The 22,991-nt window shown below is 37.8% G+C and overlaps 1 protein-coding gene across 16 annotated transcripts in view; it reads right to left on the reverse strand.

The window, feature by feature from the left end:
- The window catches only part of PKP4 (plakophilin 4), a 227,864-nt gene that overhangs the window by 148,648 nt on the left and 56,225 nt on the right, over positions 1 to 22,991 (reverse strand). For 13 of the 16 annotated variants that reach the window (XM_063645988.1, XM_063645987.1, XM_055292039.2 and 10 more), the window contains one exon: positions 6,885 to 7,021. In XM_063645988.1, coding sequence (XP_063502058.1) covers positions 6,885 to 7,016 — 132 coding nt within the window. In that variant the 5' untranslated portion in view covers positions 7,017 to 7,021. Of the gene's footprint in view, position 1; positions 71 to 6,666; positions 6,764 to 6,884; positions 7,022 to 22,991 lie in introns of those variants that run through there. The other 3 variants (XM_063645989.1, XM_055292041.2, XM_055292043.2) reach the window with 2 other exon arrangements.

The raw sequence follows: 22,991 nt of genomic DNA on the forward strand, positions 1-22,991 counted from the left end.
CCTCTTGGTAATCTAATTTTTTGATGTTGAGAAGGACAACTTCTTTGAGGAGTGGGCAGTACTCAAATACTGAATAAACCTGTTGGCCATACTCTGTAGTATTCTTTAATCACAGGGACGCTTGAGGTGGAGGACACCCTGCATCGTTAACGAAATGAAGGGAAATGTTAAATTCTGACCATGGTACATGCAACTTAAGAGTACTGATCTCCTGAGAGCCATTTTAGAGTTCAGAATTCTTGAATACAAGCCAAACAGTGTCACAAGAGCTCTGCCATGTGTCCTCATTTTGAACCTCATTTTTATAATATTATGGAGATAAAGCTGTAAAATTTGATGATCCCTCAAAAACCACTGAGATCCAATCTTATCTTGGGTTAGATGCTGCAGTTCAAGCACTGAAAACTTCACTATAGGTTACACAGTAACAATAACTGCCAGGATAATTTAGTTACCAATTGGAAAAATAATTAAGTTGCCAATTGGAAAAATCAGAAGTTTCAGGCATTGTACTTACAGCACAGGACTTCTAGTTAAGTGACATAAACTATGCTTGTTTACAGCTGAAATAAAAATTCTCTCTTCTGCATGTGGTTGAGGTGTGTCAGAGAGGACTATTTCATTGAAAATAAGCATAGGGGCCAAACAAAAGGAAGTTACAAAGGCAGGTGTGTAACAGCTGAGTTGTTTCAGTTCCAGAAGAATAAAGTAAATAATTGTACTGGAATTTGTTCACTTCTAGGCATTTTGCCATACAGGAAGGGTGTGTAATTACTGAAGCTAAGATATCTATGTAAAAATGAAGTAACATCAACAGGACACAGTTGGGCTTCAGATTTTATTTTATCTTCAAAAACTTAAGGTATCTCTGGCTCTCATTTCACTCTTTGATATTTAAATATCACTTAAGTTAATATGGACATACTGAAGATAGAATGGTTATTTTCACAAAAGCCAGAAAATATATTGAAAGTGGTATTCTCTCTAAGAGCCACACAAATGAGGAACATTGCAATTTTCACTCATCAAAGATAACAAAAGAAGCACATACAGTATCTAACTTGAGACCTCACCAGAGTAAAAAGAGTGCATATAAAATTAGCATATTTTACCAAATCTATTCTTTGCTTACCAGTTCATGCTATCTGGATTGGCCTCAACCTTAAATCTAGATTCTAAGCTTCTGAAATCATTAACCAAAAATATAAGAATGTGGTTTGTGGGCCAGGTGTGGTGGCTCACACCTGTAATCCCAGCACTTTGGGAGGCCAAGGTGGGCAGATCACCTGAAGTCAGGAGTTCGAGACCAGCCTGGCCAACACGGAGAAACCCTGTCTCTACTAAAAATACAAAAATTAAGCGGGTGTGGTGGCAGACACCTGTAATCTCAGCTACTCTTGGGAGGCTGAGGCAGAAGAGTTGCTTGAACCCAGAAGGTGGAGGTTGCAGTGAGCCAAGATTGCACCACCGCACTCCAGCCTGGATGACAGAGCGAGAGTCTGTCTCAAAAAAAAAAAAAAAAAAAAAAAAAAAAGTGATTAGAGAGCCTGAAAAGTATGGCCAAGTTCAAATAGAGATCTCAATTATTCAAGCAACTTTATGACAGAAGATGAACGACTCTAATGAATATTACATGTGCAATTCTACAAAACCAGAAATCAACTTGCAAAGATACTTGTGAAAGATACTTGCAAATCCTAGCCATGATTGGCCATACTGTCCTTTTAAAGAGTGTTTCTAAAACCAAGAGATCATATCGGAATCATTATAAAACTACAATGTATTCTACCACTTGATAATAATACCCTGCACATGACGCTTGGCTCGCTGCTTCCTTGTGCCTGTGAGTGAGCATTCTGACACATCTGAGTAAGTCGCAGAGGGCAGCAGCAAGGCTCTGGATAAGCAGTGAATGTCTTATCTAATTCCAATTCCTCTGCATCCAAGGGTGTGCTGTGCATTTCAATGACAAATCAATCAGTTTAATCTAAGGTTTTCACAGGAAGAGGCAGGATCCTTTGAGGGCACCACATTTTTCTTTCTTTTTTTGGAGACAGGTTCTTGCTCTGTCACCCAGGCTGGAGTGCAGTGGCATGATCACGGCTTACTGCAGCCTTGACCTCCTAGACTCCGGTGATTCTCCCGAGTAGCTGGGACCACAGGCACACACCACCACACCTGGCCAATTTTTTGTATTTCTTGTAGAGACAGGGTTTTTGTCATGTTGCCCAGGCTGGCCTTGAACTCCTGAGCTCAAGCCATCTGCCCACCTCAGCCTCCTGAAGTGCTAGGATTACAGGCATGAACCACCATGCCCAGCACTGTATTTATCTAGTTATTACATGTAAGAGATTAAGCTAGGCACTAACCAGTATCAAGTTTGTCAGATATTTTTGAAAACTATTAGGAGATTCCTCCTTTCCTACATCTGTATTTATCATGGACTCCTGGATTCTTATTAGGAGTTGAGTTGAACAGTAGAACCTGCTAAAGGATGATCCTAATTACAGCCAACTGGTGGCTGAAGTTCTGACACTTCCTGTAATTTCAGAATCACATTACTTTGTTATTCCCATGGATTGACTTTTTATTTCTCTTAAAGCATAATTCTTAACATTTCTTTAATAGTTATCCGTATCACCTGATATACACAACACTGGTGGATATTTTGTGACATGACCAAGATAATCACATCCTTTTTTATTCCCTAAACTTAACTTTCGACTAAATTGGACAGATGGGAAATGAAAGTTATGACACCTACGTCATTATTTGACCACAGACATGAAATAAATTTTTTTTTTTTTTTTTTTTTGAGACGTTGTCTCGCTGTGTCACCCAGGTTGGAGTGCAGTGGTACGATCTCGGCTCACTGCAAGCTCCGCCTCCCGGGTTCACGCCATTCTCCTGCCTCAGCCTCTCCGAGTAGCTATGAAATAAAATTTTATTTTACACTATGCAGAGATTGGATTTAAATCCTGTATCAATATGGATATAGTGCAATTCAAATTGTCTTAAGAAGAATGTTCAGCTGAGTGACAAGTTTTCTAGGTGCTGTGAGACTCTCTTGCTCACAATGTTTCTGTGAATGTGGCTACAGGTTCTGTTATCTTAATAAAACCGCAAGTTGGTGACAAAGTAATCAACAATATTATCTATTCATTCCCTGCTCGAACAACCGTTTACTGCAGGTCTAATATACCCAAGGTGCTGGGAGAGGAGCAACCTGTAACATAGGTATAAAACAAGGGCTAAAACATGGCTCTATCCTCAGGTAGCTGACTATATAAATCCGAAGAAGCATACTGTTAAGAGTCATGGCAGTGGTATAAAGTGCTAAAAGAGATCAGGAGAGAGATTTGACTTCAGGCTGGGTATGTTTCATCAAAAAGGCAGCGTTTGAACAGAAGTAGCAAAGATTCTTTCTGTCAAGGAGCGAGGATTTTTCTGTATCTTCGCAGGTATGCATCCACATGACTGACATCACTGAGAGGTTATAACTTCATAAAAGACATCGTAAATTCTAGCATTATGCCAAAGAACAAGGAACAGCTAGCTTCTGGCACTGGAGGATTCTAGGGAAAGCATAGCCCAGTGAAGAAAGATTTCATTGTTTTATGACACTCTATGTCCAATTTCAGATCTTTAATAGACTAACGGTTTGTTAACAAGACTGCTATTGGTTGCTTGCCATTTCCTTTCCTACCACTTACCATGAATTGCCCAAGGGGAGTATGTGTGAGGTATTTTACTGGCTTAGATATACTTTACTGAAGAACCCAGACTTTTCCTCTCAAAATTCAGGTGAATTTTATAAGATACTACTTTGCAATTCCTTAACCAAGTGCCTTGACATTATGTTTGGGGTTGCAATAAATTAGCATGTTCATAAAATTTATTTTTATATGCTTTCTCGTAACATATACATAAAACTATATGTTTATGTATACAGTTTTTGTGAGATCAATATGAAGTTTTTAAAGTTTAGTGTCTGCATAAGTAAACTACTGTCACAGCATAAACAGTGCTCAATATTCAAAGTTTGTCTTCTGCTATCAATGTCCAAAAAATGGGCTCACTGAATCTTTAGTATGGTTACAAGTAGAACCACTAGCTCCTCCTAAGAGGAGCCTTTTCTTCTTATGCAGAAATGATGATGACAATCGTAATGTTAGCCCTTACTAAGTGCCAGGTACTGTTGCAAGCATTTTACCTATGTTAATTTAAGGTCCTCACTATTATTACCTGCAACTTATAAATGAGCAAACTGAGAACGGAAAGGTTAAGAAATCTTTCCAAGATCACATAGTTAGCAGAGAAAACAGAATTTTATCTACCCAATTGCACTGACAGGGTCCCTTCCTTTTGTGACCTAAGGAAATACCATTCCTAAGACACAGCTGCCACTAAGCAAGGTCTGTTATTTGAGATCACAGAGTGGATACCATTATGGCATGGCAGTGAGGCTTTTTAAAAAAATAATAATTATGGGCCAGGTACAGTGGCTCACACTTATAATCCTCACACTTTAGAGAGGCTGAGACAGGAGGATTGCATGTGGCCAGGAGTTCAAGACCAGTCTAGGCAAGGTAGTGAGACCCCATCTCTACAAAAAAATATTAAAAACTAAAAATTAGCTGGGCACAGTAGCACATGCCTGTAGTCCTAGCTACTAGGGAGGATGAGGTGGGAGGATTGCTTGAGCCCAGGAATTTGAAGCTGCAGTGAGCTAAGAGGGTGACACTGTACTCCATCCTGGGCAACAGAGCAAGACCCCATCTCTAAAAAGTAATACCAATTATGCATCCCATCTAAGAATATTGCTCTTTTGGATATAAAACATGACCAACATTTATTGCAATTGCATGTAACAGTGGGCTAAGAGTGCCACACTCTGACCAGTAAATTTTAAAATCAAACATATAAGGTGAATGGTAATTAGTTTTCTTACTCCGATCTAACTTTTCTGTGCTCTATCCCATTGGGTAGATGATAGGAAGTGACATATTTCAGGAGAGTCTTAAGAAATTTTTACTCCAACTATATTTTGCCTGGTGCCACAAAAATTGCAGGGGAGCTATTTAAAACCATGAGAGTATCTTGGAAAGACATAGATGTGGTATCCTGGGTTAAACAACTGAAACGCTAAGTACTTACAATTTTTAAAAGAAATTATATATGAAATGGCAAATATATATTAACGAATTCCAATTTCTCAGGATAGGAACGGAACCAAAGACTAGAGTATAGCATCCCACTAACTAAACAATTATATATAATAACTATTTTAATGAATAAGATGAATACATTTTTGGCTGCCTTGAGAAGCTGAACTCTTCTTAGCATTTCCCACAAAATACTTACTCAGAACACTATTTACTGCCAGAAGATAAAATTTTGAAGTCATTTGAGGCCATCAAGAAATTCTAGTGTCAAAATCTTAACAAGTTGCCTTATTTTCTTACGTGTAGGGTATACGGTCTCAAGGTACAAACAGAACATTCCCATTGCTATGTTTACTGCACACAGTTAATAGTTTTAAGTCATTCCTAAACATTTTGATAAATTTACCACATTTCACCAAAACACAGTATATACTAAGAGCCCCAAATAAATCTGAGGCTTCTCATCTTAACAGCTCCGTGGTTCAAATCTTGACAACTATGAAGTGCTATCAAAGAGTCCTTTTTTCTCCCCTAAAGATAATAGAAGCTTAGACATTCTATAGTTTGGTGGAAGATGAAAATTGTACTGACTATATCTTGTACCTTCTCAAACTCTTTGTGGAAAGTTTAAAAACTTCAAATTTCATTGAGGAATAAAAAAAAAATTTTGACATCTTGTTACTAGAATAAACTGAAATATTTTTTCTTGAAAAAATAGTTCTAACGTCAGACGTGTCACGGTTTTAGAGCAATCTTTCACGCCACATTCCAAGTTACGGCAAATAGTACAACAATAAGGTAATAAATGTTTCCTCAATCTTCGTCATCATTAGTCATTTGAGTTACTGATACTGACTTTTAAAGGAATATCCTAGCAAATACAACATTACCTATCTTGAGAAAAAAACATCTAGTGGCTTAATTATAAGATGTTTTAAAAAAACTTAATCTTAGATTATTTCAACAAAATAACCCTCACAGGGGACATATGATGTTGTTTTGGAGAGAAGAAGCAGGGAAAAAAAACAAAAAGACTATCCCTGGAGTTTTAAATTTACATTTGCCTTATTAAGCTTTTAAATCTTAAGAAATTAAAATCGCAGAATTCCAATTTCTCTAAGCACAACTGATAAGACCTAATATAGAAGGTTACTTGAGTTTGAAGGATAGAGTATTAATGCCTTAAAAAAATCAACACAAACATGACATTGAAGCAAACTGGCACAGTTTGACGTTTTAGAACATTAGCTCACAAAATGAATATACTTAATTTAGACAAACACACAAATATAGCCTTTATCCAAAAATCACAGAGACAACCCTATATACTACCTATGTTAAAATGTTCAAAATACCTAACGCTATTACAGGCCTCAGGTTGCCAGAGTCCTGATAGAAAAGTCAGCACTGAGAACTATGCTTTACACAGCTTTGCGTGCATGCACACACTCTGCAATGTGGGAGAGACAGAGACACCGATCACCATCGAGATTGTCCTTACTTGCAGACGCACAAGTATCCTGCATGTTCCGATTCTGACTGGCACCTGGAGCGGCTCTACATGCCAGTCATCCCAATGTACTCAGGGATGTAAACACCTTATAATTAGAAAATGTGAAGGCGTCAAGGACGTTAGACAAATTTAAAACATATCCAAAGATTAATTTTTTAAAGGCATTAAAGAAATAATTCACTGCAACTTTCAATACGAGGATGTACCTGCTCCTTCACGGATGCTAGAATAGTGGTGGCTGTGGTCTCGGGTTCCATGCCTGGGCCAGTGGAGGCAGCTTCCTGGCGGGTCTGTGGTTGCCCCTCCTCCACCAATGAGGCCTGCTCAGGAGCTGGCATTCCTCCTGCAATCAAGCAGGCAAAGGGTTAACACTTTCTTCTGGGCTCCCTTGCAGGAACCAAGGCTTTACAGATGGTTCCTAGCAACTACAGTAGACTACAGTCTATACACCATGATCAAAAGCTTGTTAAATTGCTAAATTTTCTAAACAGGTAACCAATAAATAAATATGACTAACTTATCAAGAAACTAAATAATAAACATTCTAGATTGCTATAGGGGTTTGTTTTGAAAGTAATATGCACACAAAAAGACATCTACAAATGTTAACTGACATGAGAAGAATGTTTTACCAATTGCAGAAGTGGTTTTTGCAACAGAAAAGAAAAAGAGTTTAAAACCTAAAGGCTTAAAAATAAAAGTCTGCTTATTTAAAAGAAAGATAATATATTAATAACTAGCAACAAGGTCACCCTTGGTGGAGTCTTATACCTAGCTTGGTTTCTTTAGAAGAATCTGATTATTCAAAGACAAAAATGACTAGGAATGTGGTGTTGAAAAGAAAATCTATTTTTTAGGCCCATAGCTTATGATAGAAGAATAGGTTCTTGGCAGCAGACAGAGTGCCTTTCCTAAGACAACATATAGTGAGAGCAGTGTGTTTGTCAAAAGACTTACTGACCTGATATGGACTTTCTACAGTTTTGGAAAATAGGTGGAAATGATGGTTAGCGTTAAATGTTATTAAAATTTTAATAACTCATTTACATGTCAGTCTCTCTGTCTTCTTGTGAGTACAGTCTTCATCATACCATGAAACTAGCCTAGTGCCTGGCACATTAAATGGTATTCAATTAATGTTCACTAAATAAATGAATACATGAATGAAGGATGATATATTTTCACTGTCTCATTCCAGTCATTAGGTAAATCCTGCCAAGTCTTAAGATGCCGGAGAGACCCTATCTGTTTAGATGTGTCACTCTGTATATTCGAATAGGGACATCTGAGACTATAAACATTTTTCTCAACATTCTTCAGTTTTCTCTTGCAAACTACTCTACCATTATATATTTCTATTTATAATCAATTAACTTCCACAGTCTTCAATTCTATAGCTTGATCTGGGACTTGTTACCCCATTCCCTCAAATTTCAGTATCAGTCTTCTGTTTCCAAAATAATAATCTGTAAGTAAAAGGGGAGATGTACATATCCTCTGAGATCCCATCTTCTTCCCTACTCTCCTGGCTTAAATGTTAGTGGAGAGGGTCTCAGTTTCAGGTTTCTGCTAGTGGTTGTTTTATTCTTGCCATATTAATAGGCATAAATGGACAGTGGGTCTGATTAGTTTATCTGTGCATTTCCCCCGACACCAGCCTCATGAGTTCTCATGCCTGCTCTATCTAGCAAGTGGATTCTCAATCTCCTATTTTCATGGTGCATAAGGCCTAGATAGACTTTGAACTGCAAGCAGGATCTTCTCAAGTATGAATAGAAGGATCCTGAAACATGAGATGAGTAGGATCAAAACCTAAGTGCCCTGGGGGGAGTTTCTACCTTGCTGAGCCTCACTTCCTCACTGATAAAAATGGCTAGTTCTTTATACAATGTAATAATTTTACGGCAATCTATTATTTTTAGTGCATGTGGAATGCTTATTGAGATGTAAAACAAAATATTATCAACTAAATAAAATTCCTTCTTTCTCTATCAAGTGCTCATTAAAGAGAAGACCTAAGGTCTATAAAGGAAAAAAATGCTACACAAAGATCCTAGATTAGCATTTAAGGCAAGTAAAGATACAAAAGTATTCCAGCCATTGAAAAATTACACACCTTAAAATAAGCAGATGGTTGCAAAGAACAAAAATGTTACTACGCAACAGTGAAACAAATAATGCCAAGAACCAAAAATTTTAAATGTCAAGAGTATAATATCATGAAATAACCAATGTGTAAGAAGAAAAAGAGAAGGAAAAATTCAGTGAACAAAGAGAATTTGAGAAAAGGAGAAACAGAAATGTCATTGGGGAAGTAATTATTTATTAATATAGAAGGAGCCTTACTGTTAACAAGACATAGAATTATATTATGGCAACTGTATTACATCACTGTGAGGATATCATACTTAATTTCACAATATTTATCTTGCTGACCCTGCTTCCCAGGACCAATGAACCCAGAGGAGCATTTTCTGAGTACCACTCTCCCAGGGACAGTGACCATTAGGGGACTCATCACCTAGCTGATGCAGCAACATAGGATCAAGGCAGAGTACAGCAAGATGTAAATGCAAAGGAGTAATGTTAAAGTCAAGAGGAGGAGGGTCAGAGAGCTTGTAACCGTGTAAAAGAAACTAATATAATGCTGAGAAGCTTGGCAGGAGAGGAAATTTTCATAGACATGGATGATATCTATTCTGATTCCTCAAAGGTTAGGACACATCACAGGCAACCACGAACAGTCATTAGATGAGGAACAAAGCCAATGGTACCTGTCATTACTAAGGGTGAGACACTTCCCTACCCCTTATCTCTGGAGCAGTCTCAATATGTCACAACCAACATGGGGCAGGGGAGGGATACCACTGTACTGACAAGTTATAAACCTATGAAGGTTTCCTATCCATTTTCTTGTAGTTTTCATAATTGTAAGATCATTTAATTAACTAGAAAGTATCAAGCTAAGACTGGAGTCACAGAATAATAATACTGCTCCATTCCACTAGCAAAAAAAAAAAAAAAAAAAAAAAGAGTACTTGTATCATAAAGGGACTGTGAGAAATTAGGCCTCACGCTTCCCTCAGTGACCTCAATTTGCCTGATTTGACTGATCACATTCAGGAGACCTGGGAAAGCTTACAGATAGGTTGCTGAACCATTTTTGAGGGTTCTACAGGAATGAAGGCATGCCAGAAAACTGGAAGGAGGAAAATGCCATGGCTGTTTTTGGAAAAAGGGAAGGTAGACTCTTCACATTACAAACTACAGAGCCAGACACAGATCTTGGGTGAGATTCTTTAAAGGATTTTATCCAAGAGGTGATTTGTGAGAACTAAAATGGGGAACCACAGAAAAGTCATGTTAAGCTGGCCTAATGTCTGTCTGTGGCAGTGTAACCATGGAAATGCAGTGTTGCCCAAACTCTAGTGGGGTGTGTATGATATTAGAAGTCCTCCATGACATTGTCATTAACATAGAAATGGGGCTGGAATAAGGGCAACTGCTGACTTCAACAATCTGTAAACAGCTGAATGAAATACATCAACCTATAGAGGTTTCTAACGTAATGCCAGAGGTCTGACCTTGACCCAACCCTACCAAATGTTTTAGCCATGATATCAATACAAGTCATACACAAGTTCTTCAATGACTAAGAAGAATATGGAATTTGGCAGAGGGAGATAAAATTAAAAAACAAAAAATAAACTGCTACACTGCAGTAATGAGCTGCCTCTAATGAGATTAAAAACAACAGGAATAAATATAGGGTCCTGTATTTAGGTTAGCTCAGCAGCATATTGGGAAAGAAATGTAGGCATTTCAGGTTCAAGAGCAAAATGAGTGAATCATAAGTGAAACAAGACTGCCCAAACCTAAGTGATCTTATGCTGTGTTGACGTAAGTCACTAGGATGATAGGAAGGGCATAAGTGAGCTTACAATTTTCCTTCAGGCTCCTTGGGACATAACTACTTCCAGATAAGGGCGGCACATTAACAGGAATGCACACAGTGTATCCATTCAAGAGATGATGAGTGGGGTGTTAAAGGGATCCAGTCACTATTTCCAGGCAAGGGGACAGGGAGGATGTGAATGACACAGCTCCTGTTCTTTATGAGCTCAAAGCTCACTGCGAGACATGAGAGTGGTAGTTAATGGAACAAGAAAAGAAAGTTTGACCTGAAGAAGAGAAATCCAATGTTGACAAGCAGATGCCTATAAGCCTCTGAAGGAGGCTTTTTAGGTTATAATCCCAAGAGCCAGACTAAAAACTAATGGTTTTGTAACAAATGTGTATTAACCTATATTATTACTGTCTTTATATTTGGAATCAAAATTAAAGGTTGGAGCAATAACGGAGGCCTTTCCTTTTGGAGCTAATAGTCAAATGCTTAAAATTTCAAGAACTGATTGCCTCTGAAGGTGGCACACTCCCATGATGAGAGATCTTTAATCAGAGTCTGGATGATGATTGCAGGAGGGATAGTGTAGAAGGGATGCTGCACTGTGTGTGGCAGAAACAGGAAACTCTAAACCTTGAGGCCGACACTAAGATTAAACAAGTTCTACATTCTAAACAGATGTGAATGTTCCTCAAGAGTTTTCAGAATGTTGTCTACTGTATCATGCTGTCTCTGTATCAGCCACCTGAAAGCCAGGACCTGGGCTTTTCCTGAGGGAATGGTGGATGATATTGGAAATTGTAGCATTAGCTTATTTTCTCTTTGGCTATACAAAGCTCAGAGATGAATCTGTGACCAGCTCTTACGTGTGTGGGTATGCATATCTGTGTTCTCGTTTTATCCCAGCCTTTACTTAATGAATGTTTTCTTTGCCCGGGTATCTTTTTTAAAATCATATCATTAGACTGAATTCTTTTGAGGCTTCTAAAACATGTTTTAGAGGAGGGTTGACTATGAACAGCTGTGCATTTTCATCATAATCTTTATTGAACACAAAGAGGCTCATATGTGAAACTGGCAGTATAATTGTGTGTGTATGCATGTATGTATCTTAATCTTATATTCAACTATCAGTGATTAACGGGCAATTTTTCTGCTCAAGGCTGCAGACCACATATACTCTGGTATGACTTCTGAAGGCTTTCTTGGCATATTATAGATGTAATATATACGTGTAACCTATTATTAAATATATATAATCTCTTTTACCACAGCTGATAATAGTCCACAAAATCATCTGTCTTAAATCTTCCAGAGACGGCAAATCAACTAAATACTGGATTTTTCTCTACTTAATTCCCTTCTACTCGTCTTACTAATAATTTTTGGTGAAACCATACCAAGTACACTTTATTTCATCTTTTTAGTAAAATAAGTTGGACTCCAGTTATTTTTCCCTTTCTTGAGTTAACTGTCTGGAGTATAACATATAGTTGTCATTATGAATACTCAGAAAAATGTTGATGAGAAACACAATTTCAAAACTGATATGACAAAATAATGATGCCTAAGAACAAATTAATAAAAAATAAAGGTTAAAGAAAGTGTGAATATTTAAATTTGACTCAAAATATAGATACTGTCAGATAAAAGTGTAGAAAATAAGCATTAGATGAACAAAATATTTTAACAGTAATAAGTAGAAAAAATTGCTAAAAGTATCATCATATAGCAAACATAAGTTTCTCTTTGTTTTACTTATAATGAAAGTGGAACAGATATTGCAGAAGAATGAAGTACTAGGAAATTAAGAATTTGCCTGAAAAGTTAAAAATCTTCAGGAGCATATGGTATCGAGTCTAGAATTCTAAAAGGAGTATCAGATAAACTTTTTGCAGTTATATTTTTAAAATATCCTGGAAATAGAAACATAACCAAAAGCTGCAACTCTTTAGGAGGATTAGAGGTAGTTGCATACTAACCTTCTAATCAGGCGGTTCATAAAATAATTCAAATTTCTTGGCAAGAATTTGTTTAGAAGAGAGCTCTGTGCCAAACAGCATAGTAGTTCAAGAGAATAATCTATGCATAGTAGTTAAATGTTTTTGATTATGAATTTATTTTTCACTAGAAATATCACTGCAAGATAATCTGGTAAAAAAAATTAAGCAAAAGGTTTGTACGAAGAGGAGAAAATCTAGATGACCAATAATGAAGTTCTCAACCTTATTAGTAATTAGAAAAATGAACATTAATACTGCAGTGAGTAGTCAATACACAAGCACCAGAATGGCAAAACAGTATCAAATTTTGGTGAGGACCTGGAACAATGGTAACTATGCCATACTGCTGATGACAGTGTAAATGGGAACCACTCCTTGGAATCCATTTTGGCATTATCTAGTGCAGCTGATGACATGTACATTCTGTAGCCCTGTAATTCCATTCCTGATTAAGTAGAGACACTCTTGTACATAGGCATCTGGAGAGTTACAGAAATATGTTCACGGCAGCACTCTTTGTGAAGGCGATAGGTTGCTAACAACTCAAGTGACTATTAACAGAAGAATGGATAAATACAATGTAATATATTCATTCAATGTATTTCACTTACAGCAACAAATGAATGAACCAAAGCTCTATAAAACAAGGATGACTGTCAACCATAATACTGAATAAAAGAAGCAAGGTGCAAAAGAACACAAACAGTGGGATTCCATTTATGTAAACTTCAACAATAGGCAAAATAAAACAATGCTTACTAAGAACACATGCATAGTTAGCAAGGAAATGACCACCACCAAAGTCAGAGGAGTGGCTACCTCTGTGGAGAGAGGGGGCTGTGATCTCAGAGGGGCACATGAAGAACTTCTAAAGTGCTAGCCTGACATGGGCGGCACTTACATAGATGTGCTTGCTTTTCAATATTTTTAATTGTATGTATATTTTATGTACTTTCATAGTTTTCTCATAGAATGGAAAAAGAATAACATAGTGGAATAAACACGATACAGTATTAGACGAAGTTTATAAATCAAATAATTTAGAATATTTCAATGATGACAAACAGAATAGTATTTAGTAACTTAAATACTAAAGATTATTCACTTTTAATAGAATTAAACTACTTCCAGTTTTAAAACTAAATATAATTTTACGATGTATAAATGCCTAGAAGGAATCCACTTCAATAATAAGCGGTTTAAGTTGCAAAATATAATGCCCTCAGCCCTGTGTAACATTCAATAACAATTTTTGAAAATAAAACACATGGTTAACGTATAACCACAGAGTCAACACTGTTGGCACCCTGGGCTGCTAACACTGTGTCTTATGTGAATGGTGCTCCTCTGGCCTTATGCAGCATTGACTTGCCCCTATAACACAAGGAAAGCACTGCAAAATGGTTAATGAAAACTGGAAATTCTATCTTGATAAACATGAATTACACATGGGCATTTTCAACCTTTCCCAAAATATCCTACTTCTTATAGAGAGGAAAGAAGGAAAAACGGAAAATCTTTTTGAAAAGTACTACAGGTTCATTTTTTTTTTCTTTTTGAGGATTCACGATCCTTTGTAGCACCACAGATGCTAGGAGGAGACAAAATGAAAATCATGACAAATTCAGAGTTATACCTGGAATGTTAAAGGGTATACAAAGATAGGATGGAGGTAATCAATAGAGTTAAGAATGTAATTAAAACTCTGACGGGGGCTGGGGGGGGGGAACTGGATCAAGAGGCAAATTTGTGCAAGATGAGCACAAATTTCAACTTTTCTCCAATTCACAACTCCATGAAATAAGAGAAAAGGCATTTTCTCATTTTTAAGATAAGAAAATTAGTCAGTATAGAAATTTTAAAAATGTCATCAGTGTGCCAAAATGTCAGAAAGATAACTGCTATAGACCTTTGGTAAGGCAACCAGAGGAAACTGTAACACAAAGAGGCAAAGGCTGGCTTTAGAGGGTGAAGCATTGGGTGAGAGAGCTCGAGGCTCAGAGTATGGTAGATCCCAGACTTGAGGCTCTCAGGCCTGGGGCCAATGTCAGGATAATCAAGGGGAGAGAGAGTGCAGCTGGGTGGTCAGCGACTACCCTGCAAGTGTCCAAGCATTTTGTCACTGGCAGAGAAGAGATTCAGACAGAGCAGGCCTCAGACACTGATACCCAGGAGGGACCAAATTCCCCAAACAGAAGAAAGTAAAGTGGAACAGGTAGAACTAATATCCTTAGTGTTAAAACTGAAAACTGTAAGTAGGAAAGAGAAATGGCCAGAAACCTTGAAGAAAAAGCTACAGGATAAAAAAGAAATCTTAATCGTGAGATGAATAGCAAAACGAACTTTTTAAAACAGAGTATTTCATAAGAGTGACCTAAATAGTTCTCTCAGAAACAACAATAAAACAAAAGAGAGAGAAATTTCACAAAAAGATCAAAGAACAGTTTGGTGACTAGAGCTTAGATGCAGCTCCAAGTTCTTGGAAGAGAAAAAAGAAGAAATACTACAAGAAGTAAGAAATGAAAATTCCCAGAGCTGAAAACAAATCACTGAAAACGAGACAATAAGTGAATAAAATGAATGAAATAAGCTACATCTGGACCAAGCCATTGAAATTTCTAGGTTCCAAGGATAAAGAAAAAATTATATGTTACTATAGAGGAAAAAAACAAAATCAAATTAGCATCAGACACCTCTCAATTATAGATTTATCAATAGCTTCCAAGTACTGACCAAAAATTACGATTCAAATATGAAGGCAAAATAAAGGGTATTTTAGGACATACCAGGACTCGGAGAATTTGTTTCAACAAAAGGAAGTTCTGTAACCAAAATCACCCAATCATAATGCTGAATAAAAGGAAATTCTGCAGCAAAATAACAAATATGACAGAGGAAGGTTTAGGACACAAGAAACAGTGCAAAGCAAATGATTTAGGAAAACTGAAGATTAAACCAACATACCTTCTGTGTAGTCTCAACATGAGAGGAGTGAGGAACTGATAAAAGTGAAATGACACTAGTGTTCTTATTTATCTCAGGGGGAAGAAATATTTAGACAGTAACTCCAGGTGACTGCAATTTTGCTGCTCTCAAAATTGCAGGAGGAGGGAGCATCTACTGCCCCACCCCTGGAATCTGGGGCTGGCCATGTGACTTGCTTTGATCACAGAATGTGGCAGATGTGATCTTGTGCAACATCTGAAGCTAAATCTTAAGAGGACTAACATCTTCTTTTGAAACCCTGAGATCACTAAGCTGTGACGTAACTTGGGATTAAAAGACGCTATGGACACACAGCCCAGCAATCACAGCCATTCCAGCCAAGACCTCAGAATATGTAAGACAGGCCATCTTAGTCTTGCCCTGACCTAGTCACCAGCTGACTCCAGGCACCTGACTGAGCCTAGGCCAGACCAGAAGAACCTCCTTGCCAACTTAAAAACTCATTGTTGTTTGAGCCACTGAGATTTAGGATGGCTTGTTACACACTGAATAAGTCAATACTACCTGAAATAAGCATCAAGATGGATGATGGGGATACAGAAAAAAATTTTAAACTTATTTTTTCAGTATAATATTTGATGTATGAAATTATCTTATTTTCTTTTGTTTTTTTCTGAGACAGGGTCTCGCTCTGTCACCCCAGCTGGAATGCAGTGGTGGGATCTTAGCTCATTGCAGCCTTGACCTCTCAGGCTCAGGCAATCCTCAGCTCAGCTTCCTGAGGAGCTGGGACTACAGGGGCATGACACCACTGAGCTAATTTTCATTTTTTTTTTTTGTAGAGTCGGGGTGTCACCATGATGCCCAGGGTTGGTCTCAAACCCCTAGACTCAACCTATCTACCCGCCTGGGCCTCTCGAAGTGCTGGGAGTACAGGCATGTGCTACTACCCAGAATTATCTTATAACAATATTATTTAATGTATTATTGATCTACTTATGTATCAGCCACACTATAAACCAGGTGTAAAAGTACAAAGATAATTAAGACCCTGAACTCCCATCCAACTTACAATCTAAAAGGCACAAGACAAATTAACAAACTACAATAAAATGCAGTGTGAGACAAATGAGGAAATAAGAGCTGAAACACAGATGGCAGGGGCTCAAAAGAGTTTCAACAGGAATGCATAAATGAAGACACTATTCTAGGTGGGGCAGAAGGACCCAGGTGGGAAAAAGCCCATCTATAATATAGTAATTAGTTTTATTCAGCTTTTTTATTTTAAAACTTGCTTTAGGTTCAATAGATTTCTAAAAACCTCCCTAGACTGCTGTTTTATGTCATTTGTAATTAGGGTATGGTAAACCATATCAAATCTCAATCTGTTTAAATAAAAGATTTGTTTTCATCATTAGTTTTTCATATCAAATGCTAGTGTTAACAAAGATTAAAGACTAATGAAATCACTAGCAGAGCACATATGGGGATTTAGAAATATGGCAATTTATATGTGAATTACTAGAGGCAATAAAAACAAAGTAAAATTGTTTAAAGACTTGAATATTTAACAATATTTATAAGGTCTATTAAAAAATAAGAAAAGTAGGCCAGGCACGGTGGCTGATGCCTGTACTCTCAGCACTTTGGGAGGCTGAGGCGGGCGGATCATGAGGTCAGAAGTTCGAGACCAGCCTGGCCAACATGGTGAAATCCCGTCTCTACTAAAAATACAAAAAATTAGCCAGGCATGGTGGCAAGTGCCTGTAATCCCCCAGCTGCTCAGGAGGCTGAGACAGGAGAATTGCTTGAACCCGGAAGGCAGAGGCTGTGGTGAGTCGAGACTGCGCCACTGCACTCCAGCCTGGGCAACAAGGGCGGAACTGTCTTAAAAAAAAAAAAAAAAAAAGAAAGAAAGAAAGAAAAGTATATAATCCAGTGCACTTGCTATCTTACCTAGTGGTTGTCTTTTTAGCCCATATTGGTTTTTTTTTCTACATGAACTAGCGAAATGATTTTTTCAATGTCTTGGGATTTACACAGGGCTGTTTGGCCAATCATAACCTAGAAGATCTGCATGAGACTTCTATTTAAATTATACATTAATTCATTTGTAATTTTAAAGATTCAATTTAAAATTCTCAATGTGTGCTCCATGGACAACTACCAGCATCTCAAAATGAGGTTCCTATGGTTAGCAAGTCTGAGAAATGTGGCAGAACATGGTTCCTCTTGAAAATCTCTAAGAATATTGTTACTTAAGGTGTGATCTGTGTGCCAGTTGTGCAGGCTGCACTTTGGAACTTGTAAGAAATGCAGAATTTCAGGCCTGCCCAAGACCAAAGAAATCAGACTTTACATGTAGGTCAGATCCCTAGTGTTTTGTACACACATTCAGCTTTGAGAGGCACTGGTGTAGAGCATCATAAAGACTCCGAGAAATCATGAAAAAAAGAACCTGTTTAATCTCACCTAATCCTACATCTCAATATTTATTAACCAGAGACCCTCATGTGTATTTAAAAAAAAAAAAAAAAAAGAGATGGGTTCTCACTCTGTCACCCAGGCTGGAGTACAGTGGCACAATCATAGCTCACTACAGCCTTGAACTCCTAGGTCACACGATCCTGCCACCTCAGCCTCTCTAATAGGTAGAACTATATAGGCACACACTACCATGCCCAGCCTATTTTTAAATTTTCTGTACAGACAGGGTCTCAGTATGTTAGTCAGGCTGGTCTTGAACTCCTGGCCTCAAGCAATCCTCCCACCTCAGCCTCTCAAAGTGTTAGGATTACAGGTGTGCACCACCAGGCCAGCCAACCCCCATTTTTTTTGAGGATCATCTATTAACATTCTGAGGAACATACTTTGGGAAATCCCACAATATGATAATCATTATCATTCATGAGCAAATGTAGATGGAAAGAGACATTGTTCCATCCTTCACAATTTGGCTTTCCTCAGCTTTTCCAGTGATGTTTATCTATTAAAGAAAAACATTAATTTAATACTTTTAAGAAATGGTACAGAAAAATTAAAGCTCTTTTCAATAAAGATTCCTGCCACCAAAAACATGAAATTGTGTTTTTGCTGAAGGCTGAGTACCAATTATTTTCTTTTCCTTTTTTTTTCATGAGATAGGATCTTGCTATGTTGCCCAGGCTGGACTCAAACTCCTGGGCTCAAATAATTTTTGAGCCCTCAGACTCTCAAGTAGCTGGGACTACAGATGCATATCACCATACCTGGCTTAAATTTCTTGACAACTTAGCTTGAAAGTAAATGAATAAATGATTTTCCAGAAAAAAAGCCCAGCCTACTCCAGGCCAGGTGCAAGTTTTAGCTGTTTTTTCATGCTTATTTCATGAACACTCACATGGAAATGACCTTGGTATACTGTACACTCTGGTACTTTGGTTGGACAGATAAATTCCCCGATCTGGGTTATACAACAATTAGCCTAAAACATGTCCAGTTTAGGACAGACGTTAATTTATAAGTTACTTTACTGAAAGCATAGGCAAAGAAAGCAGTCAACGGTTTTGAATTATAACATCAGAAAAATTGATTTTATACATGTTTAAAGTCTCTTAATAATGCTGATTTAAGCAATGATGCATTGAGTAATTTGCAATTTTTTTTTTTTTTGAGACAGAGTCTCACTCTGTCACCCAGGCTGGAGTGCAATGGCACGATCTTGGCTCACTGCAACCTCTGCTTCCTGGGTTTAAGCAATTCTCCTGCCTCAGCCTCCTGAGTAGCTGGGATTACAGACATATGACACCACGCCTGGCTAATTTTTGTATTTTTTAGTAGAGATGGGGTGTCACCATGTTGGCCAGGCTGGTCTTGAACTCCTGACCTCAGGTGATCCACCTGCCTCGACCTCCCAAAGTGCTGGGATTACAGGTGTGAGCCACCACACCCGGCCTAAGTTGCAACTTTTTAAAGTAGCTCTTTAGAGTAAAAGAAAAAAAACCTCTTGATTTTAAAAGATATTTTTTAAAAAGTACCATAGATTCTCAGTTGTGATAACATCCTTTCTGTCTGGTCTTCAGCAGGATAGAGGAATGATGGTTATCTCTCAGTCTCCTTTATTCCATTTAGAATCTGTGTGCTTAATACTGTATTTTGTTTTCAAGGAGACAAATTTTCACACTTAACATCTCCAAACAGGTTTTTGAAGAAAGTACAAGAAAAAATAACAATCACTATAAAGTTTCTACAGTTCTGCTGATCACAGATGGAGAATGCAATCGACTGAATGATAACTTATTTACTTTTCTGCAATCTAACCATACTCTCTTGGTTCAGTAATGGCAGGGACTACTTTCATCTGGATTGCCACTGCATTCTCAGCAGATCCAGAAAGTGCCTGAAACACAGTAGGTGTTCAAAAGTGTTTGTTCAATGGGAGCATGAAACAAACTGAGGGAAGATATGACAACATATCTGTGTTTTCAATGAAAACACATTTATACACCAGATGGTGTTAGGTTTTGTGGCCACTATGATGCTGAAAGAGCTGTCTAGCAGGAACAAAGGAGTAAAAATAGTGTGATAAATGCAAGAGCAGACATGCATAAAATCTACCGCCACAGAAGTGAGGGGAGCTCAACTTCGCACGGGAGAGCAGGGTCGTCAGGGAAGATGAGACTTACTACAAAGACAGAGAGGCATAAAACACCACAGCGTGCTGTGTTCAGAGAATGCCAACAGTCTAAAATTGGGGTGGAAGTGGGGTGGGGGAGAAAAAGAGAAAGAAAACTCTGGAGATGAGAAGACGAAGGAACAAGTAAAGACAAGTAAAGTGCAAGTAAAGACATGGATTGTCTCCACAGCCTTTAAATTTGCCTAAGATGATGGTGAAGGTTGAGGCAAAGAGTCAAACTGAATCAGGTGTCACTGTTCCCAGTGAAGGTGGCAATGTGACCTGGAGTCAGGAGAGTAAAAGTTAGATGGTGTCAACTTAGGAGTACTGGGGAAATGTCTGGAAGGCCCCGTGAGGAGCTAGGAAGCAACTGTGAGGAAAATAAGACTTTAAAGACATCAAAAAGAAGAAATCTCCAACATCTGTAAAAGAAAAGAATGATTCTTTTCTCCTTCACGTGCCAAATCCCTGGGGGATACAATCATGAATTGAATCCTAGGAAACCTTGGCCTTCCTTGTCCAAGTGGGCTACTTAAGGACACTAGGAAGATGTACTCGGGTATTGTCATCCTGCTCGCCTCAGTATCCTCACAGGCAGATGCATCAGGGAGCTGCTCCTCAAAACCTCAAGACAAAGGAAACAAGGCTGCTTCTAGGATAAGAAAATTAGAAAAATCAATAAAACGAGGATAAGACTGGAAATGGGTGGATGTAAACTAAGAATCAGTAAAAGTATCCCCCCAAGAGCTCTAACCTATCATCAAGGAACAGACTCTTAACATGTAGACCAAAATCAGATTATGATTATGACTTATCACACGTGATTGCTGTCATAATTGGAGAAGAGGATAGTTAGTATGAAACACAGAAAAGGAAAACCCAGATTCCTGCCCTCCCCAGAGAAGTAAAAACAAGTGAGATTACAAGAAGGATCTTTGCTCTCAGGGACAGAGATGGTCCTGAGATGAACTCTTCTTGCAAACACATCTTCACCTTTGACAAGATTCTAAGTTCACAATGGCAACAGTCACCTGATCCTAGAAAGGAGAAGTGTATTTGGCAAATATGGACATTTTGATAATTACAAATTAATACATTTGTGTTCTGGTTTATATATTATTCCAGGTTCTGAGAACTGTAAAACTGAGGACAGGCTCAGGACTGCAGTGACTTCAAAGCTCTGTGATGTGACTTTAGGGAGGTCTTGTCACTATTGGTGGTTGTTCTCCACAGACAATAAGCTAGCTGATTATTCCAATTCAAAAATTTAAGGAAGGGTTAATATGAACCTATACAAATGAAAAGGTTGGTCACAATGGGTAATATACGTCTATTAGTCACTTTAGAACATGATGAAAACAGTTACATGTTGATTCACAAGTGTACAGTGGGACAGCTGTTGGAGTTAAGTGTTCCATGCCACATGAGTACACCAGTTTGTCAGTCAGAATCTGCTCTAATTGACAGAGCTGGCTGAGATGTTGCACATGCCAACCGTTCCACAAATCTCTACCACTGCTGTGCAATGGCTGTGCTCATGCACTGTATCACCACCACCAGCATGTTAATCTCTCTTCCTTCAATATTCATGGGTTTAAATCACCTTTTCCAAAACAATGCCTTAATTCTGAGATATCATCTATGTCTAATATCTGTTTACAAATTTTGTTTTCATGACAGTTTATTTCCATTTCACCTAAAGTGCAATTTCAAATCCAAGAACCAAGATATATGGGTTTAGTATTCCATATGATATATAGAAACGACTTAGACAATTATTCCAATTTTGTATATTTTAAAATAAAGCCTGCCCTCATTAAAATAATAATAGTTTGTGTGTTTCTAGTCCAGTCATCCCAAGAGCATAGCTGCATCCAAATGCATATATAATAGAATTATCTTCAAATATGCTCTAAGCAACCAGAAATACTCTCTAGACAAGATATACCATAACATTTTAAAAAACTGAGTTGTGATTCATGCCATACCATTCTTGCTGGCTTTAATACTACCCATTTTGAGGACAATATGATTTACTCAGCATTTTTCTTTTTTTTAAACACCCAATGGGCTGACTCAGAGTAGGGTATCTTTCATGACTAGCTTGTGTTTGCATGTGCTTCTACTTCATGTGTAAAATTTAAATGCCATTTCATAGTCAGAGGAAGGTAAATAATCATGTTCTACATGAAAGCTTGTACAAAAATAAAATTGCAAATCAAAAATATTTAATTTTGAAAATTTATTTCTAATTGGTTGGCGGAGCTCTCCCCTTCTCTCTCTGATAAATACAATTTGTCACTGTTTTCTAGAAGGAAATTAAGTCAGGTGACAGTTAATTGAGCAAATATAGTACATCAGATAAATACCAGATTTAATTTTTCAAAGTTAAAGAAAATTCTCCCATTTACTAATTTCTTCCAAAGGATAGAACATTTGTTTTGTAGTAATGGTAAATTATAGGATTCAAATAAAATTGTTTAACCAAAATCACACTTTTGATACATAATACGCTATGCACAGAAAATAAAGAGCACCAACTTAACTTTTTTTTTTTTTTTGAGACAGAATCTCACTCTCTCCCCGAGGCTGGAGTACAGTGGCACAATCTTGGCTCACTGGAACCTCCGCCTCCTGGGTTCAAGTGATTCTCCTGCCTCAGCCTCCCAAGTACCTGGGATTACAGGTGTGTGCCACCAAGCCCAGCTAGTTTTTGTATTTTTAATAGATATGGGGTTTCGCCATGTTGGCCAGGCTGGTCTTGAGCTCCTGACCTCAGGTGATCCGCTCGCCTTGGCCTCCTAAA

The sequence above is a fragment of the Symphalangus syndactylus genome, chromosome 9 (genome assembly GCF_028878055.3).
Source record: "Symphalangus syndactylus isolate Jambi chromosome 9, NHGRI_mSymSyn1-v2.1_pri, whole genome shotgun sequence".
Lineage (NCBI taxonomy): Eukaryota > Metazoa > Chordata > Mammalia > Primates > Hylobatidae > Symphalangus > Symphalangus syndactylus.